General features: G+C 37.6%; 1 protein-coding gene across 1 annotated transcript in view; it reads left to right on the top strand.

Moving 5' to 3' along the window:
* The window catches only part of LOC128249508 (uncharacterized), a 26,851-nt gene extending 22,705 nt beyond the window's left edge, over positions 1-4,146 (top strand). The window contains exon 2 of the mRNA XM_052973270.1: positions 3,975-4,146. Coding sequence (XP_052829230.1) covers positions 3,975-4,131 — 157 coding nt within the window. The 3' untranslated portion in view covers positions 4,132-4,146. The remainder of the gene's footprint in view (positions 1-3,974) is intronic.
* The last annotated feature ends 296 nt before the right edge of the window (positions 4,147-4,442 follow it).

Here is a 4,442-nt window from a genome sequence, read left to right as displayed (position 1 = left end):
TGATAAGGATACACCAGGCACATGCATCACAACCATATGTGCACAACATAGTGATCTCATATCTAGATAAACAGCACATGACCTTGCAGATGGGACCCAGTTAAAATTTTCTTCAGGTTGAGTAGCCCATTCTGCTCAAAAGGTCCTTGAATAAGGGTTACTTAAGGATGATGAACAAAACACCCATGTTTCCAGAGGTGAATTATTCAAGCCCCACAGAATTCCTCTCAACACATGGTTATGATGCTCCCCCACTACTTGTGCTCGTGATCAGAGATGCACATATCGTCAGCCACTAAGTGTCATGTTGAACTGGTTAAGGTCAAATAACTGACACTCAAATCTGTGGTATTGAGCAGAATATTTGCTGTAGCCCATCTTTTATACCAAGACAAAACAATGTATATGATAACACTTCCAATCAGTTAAGATCAGAAGCCATGAGAGCCAGTACCTGGTCACAACTATGTCCTTTGTGTGTGTGTGTGTGTGTGTGTGCGTGTTTTATGCTGAAAACATTTTGATGATTTAACAGTGTATAGGAAACTTGCCTAATAACACTCCTTTCCATTTTACTGATAATGAAGAGACTTATACAGGGCTGCTTGTCCTACTAGAAACAATTTCTTCAAATCACAGCCTGTCATTTTTAGAAAAAAGGGTACTCTTGTTAATGAAAACAAATTTAAACAACAGGATGGTAAGAACTTGAAACACATTGTATCAATAAATTTGTTCAGTTGCAAAAAAACTGCAACTTATAACGAAATCCTTCATGAGTTAACTGAAAAAATATTTTTGCAGTTGGAGTGTTGGTATTTTCCTTGTTGACGTCACTGCTTTGCTTTAAAAATATATCTAAAATATATACAAGAGGAAATCCCATGATAATGATCTTTTAAAAGTAGAACTGTCACAGTCATTTTCATGTTTTTCCACTGTACAACCTTTCCTCTTTCTCTCTGTCTACTACTATCCCCTTCCCCCCATTAGAGCTGCTCTTCCCACTAATTCTGTCATGGTCAAGATGACTGTATGCTTGTCTTTTGTTATATAGTGCAAGTTAACAACACTTGCCCGCTGACTAATGTACCTTACCTACCGCTCATAGTTATGGAATTTTATTTAGTATGTCTCCTCCCCATACACACACACACATCAAGTTTTGTTGGGTAAATTATGTCATCTTGGTATTTTACTTTAAGATGAACAGAAATATTCTGAAGGCATCTAACCATTAGTAAACTTGTCATATTTGTAAAATTTAATCACAAAACGTTTCTGTAACTTTTTGCTTTTAGGCGTTTGCTTCCCAACCACATGGTTCTGGGTTCAGTCCCACTGCATGGCATCTTGGGCAAGTGTCTTCTGCTATAGTCACAGGCTGACCAAAACCTTGTGAATAGACGTGGTAGACAGAAACTGAAAGAAGACCGTCATTTTTATATGTATATATGTGTATGTGTGTGTTTTGTGTGTGTGTATTTGTCCCACCCCCCCTACTTGACAACTATATTTATGTCCCTGTAACTTCAATCCGGCAAAAGAAGCCCTGGGGTCGATTTGCTTGACTAAAAAACCCTTCAAGTTGGTGCCCCAGCATAGCTGCAGTCATGTGACTGAAACAAGTAAAAGAAACAGATAAAAGATTGGTAATTTTATAAGTTTTTTTTGTTACATTTTTTTTTTTTCTCACTAGTTAGGTCTTAGAGGAAAAGGCAGTACCTGCCATTGCCATTTTTTTTTTAAGGCCTTCTGAGACCTGGTGATGTTCTTCCTTGAATCATAGCTAATCAACAAGAGAATCATGAGCAAAGAAGGAGTTGTAGAGGGATGGATTCTGGAAAAGAAGGATTGGTTATAGTTGCTAGTTTGTTGGTGGGGTGGGGTTAGTAGGTGTAACAGTGGTGATTGAGGGGAAGAGACAACTGGGTGAGGAATGTCTGAATGAAGTTTGCATGAACCCAACCTGGTCTGTGTTGGAGGGGCTATTATAATAACAAGAAAAAAAAGGCAAAGAGAGAGAGAAAGAGGTGGTAGCACACCAGTGACCCAGAGGTGGGAGTATGTCAGTGAGTGAATATTTTATGTCTGTTTTTACTAAAGACAAAAAGTCTTGATTTAAGGTAGATTTGGCTGTTATTTTTAACATGTCTAGCTCCTATGTACTTGCCACTTGGTTCACACACACATACACATGTAAGACAATACAGAGTGTTGGAGGCAAATTTAACTGCCTGTTAGTAAGTTCATAAAGAGCAATCCTGGGTTACATTTGTTAAAAGAAGACTTCTGCTAGTTTGACACCATTTATATTTTCTTCGGACTGTTAACATGCACATCAGACATTTTTAGTGTGTGTTTGTGTGTGTGTGTGTGTGTGTTGTTTCATATTTAAAGCGATTCTGTACTTGGAACCAGAGCTTCCAATTCTGATATTTGTTGAGAATTCTGCCTTTTATTATCAGATACTCTCATACCTAGAATGGTGGTGGGACTGCTGCTGTTGTGCTCCTGGCAAACATTCAAGTCTGCAGCAAAAATGCCACTTAACTGATTGGCATAGAATCATTTACCAATACTCACCAACCTTTGGTTTCTGCCGTTGCTACAGTGCTATCTGATCCTTGCAACTGGCCGGTCTCATATCTTGTTCACTTGGGTCTACCCAACTTGTCCCTGTTTTTTTTCATCTTCTATTGTATCTTCTGTTATGTACAATCCTTACCTCCTGAATGTCAATCAGCTGGAATTCCCTCCTTGGTCAAGTTTTTCCTGCAGTTGTTCAGGAATGTCTGTTGTTTACCTCATTTGTTTTGGAGAACCTGTGAAGGCCATGGACATTTACTTCTTGCAAACTAAAACTATTAAAAATCTTTAGCCCTTTAGTATTCAAACCAACCATATCTGGCCCAAATGTTCTACTTGTTTTATGTTCTAACAGGTTAGATTTGGCCTCTCACACCTACCCACCAAAATTAAACAATCACATAATTGAAAATTTGAAGCTATGAGATAATGCATGATTAATTCAAAACACTATGAACAAATACACAGGCGCAGGAATGGCTGTGTGGTAAGTAGCTTACTTACCAATCACATGGTTCTGGGTTCAGTCCCACTGCGTGGCACCTTGGGCAAGTGTCTTCTACTATAGCCTCGGGCCGACCAAAGCCTTGTGAGTGGATTTGGTAGATGGAAACTGAAAGAATGTATATATATATGTATGTGTGTGTATATGTTTGTGTGTCTGTGTTTGTCCACTTCCCAACATCGCTTGACAACCGATAGAATCATTTACCAATACTCACCAACCTTTGGTTTCTGCCGTTGCTACAGTGCTATCTGATCCTGTAACTTAGCGGTTCGGCAAAAGAGACCGATAGAATGAGTACTAGGCTTACAAAGAATAAGTCCTGGGGTCGATTTGCTCGACTAAAGGCGGTGCTCCAGCATGGCTGCAGTCAAATGACTGAAACAAGTAAAAGAGTAAAAAAAGAGTAAATAAACATTACATTTGACAAAGTAATTTGAATGCTAAATGGTTAGAAAAAAAAATGATCTCTCCCCAATATCTCTAATTTTAACGTTATACCTTTAAATATTTAAGAATTTCATAAATGAAAGCTTTTGGTTGATTTTTTTTCTTCGCACAAGAAGGCAGTGAGCTGGCAGAATTGTTAGCACATCAGGCAAAATGCTTTGTGGCATTTTGTCTGTTTTTATGTCCTGAGTTCAAATTCCACCAAGGTCAACTTTCATCCTTTTGGGGTAGATAAAATAAGTACCAGTTGAGTACTGGGGTCGATGTAATCAATATACCCCTTCCTCTGAAATTGCTGGCCTCATGGCTAATGATGACCACAAGCTGCTTGTTCTGTTAGTAAACTTAAGATTTGTTGTTAAGTTTTTTTTCTTTTAATTCTTTTCTTGTTCAAACTTTATATTTTTCCCTTTTTTCTTTTTTTTTTCAGTGAAGATTATGCAAAGGAACAAGAAGCACATGCACTTGGAAGAGACTTGAGAAGATTGGCCGATGCTTTTGAACGTAGTTATGAAAGGAAAGCAGTGAAAAAGAAAGCTAGCGACGTAAATCATTATTTATTAATTACTAATTTCTTTAAGTTTTAAAAATAAGATTTGAATTTGAACTCTTCTCTCTGAAATCATGTTATGTCCTTATCTCTGTCTGCCTTGTTGAGAGAATATAGGTATTAGTTTAAATAGATTGGAAAATTGAGATATCTTATTCTGTAAAAAAAAGTAACCTGCTTTTGTATAACCTAGTTGTTTACTCAGAGAATGTAACATAAGTGAAACCTGGGGCTCAATTTTTTTGTGATAGGACAGTGCTCATAATCACACCCTCCCCTACTTTTTTAAGCAAAGAACGAACACAAATAATTTAATCCTAGGGTAAAACGGGTAATGACCCCCTTTCA

This window comes from Octopus bimaculoides, chromosome 15 (assembly GCF_001194135.2).
Source record: "Octopus bimaculoides isolate UCB-OBI-ISO-001 chromosome 15, ASM119413v2, whole genome shotgun sequence".
Lineage (NCBI taxonomy): Eukaryota > Metazoa > Mollusca > Cephalopoda > Octopoda > Octopodidae > Octopus > Octopus bimaculoides.
This window is presented reverse-complemented; position numbering and strand designations above follow the sequence as displayed.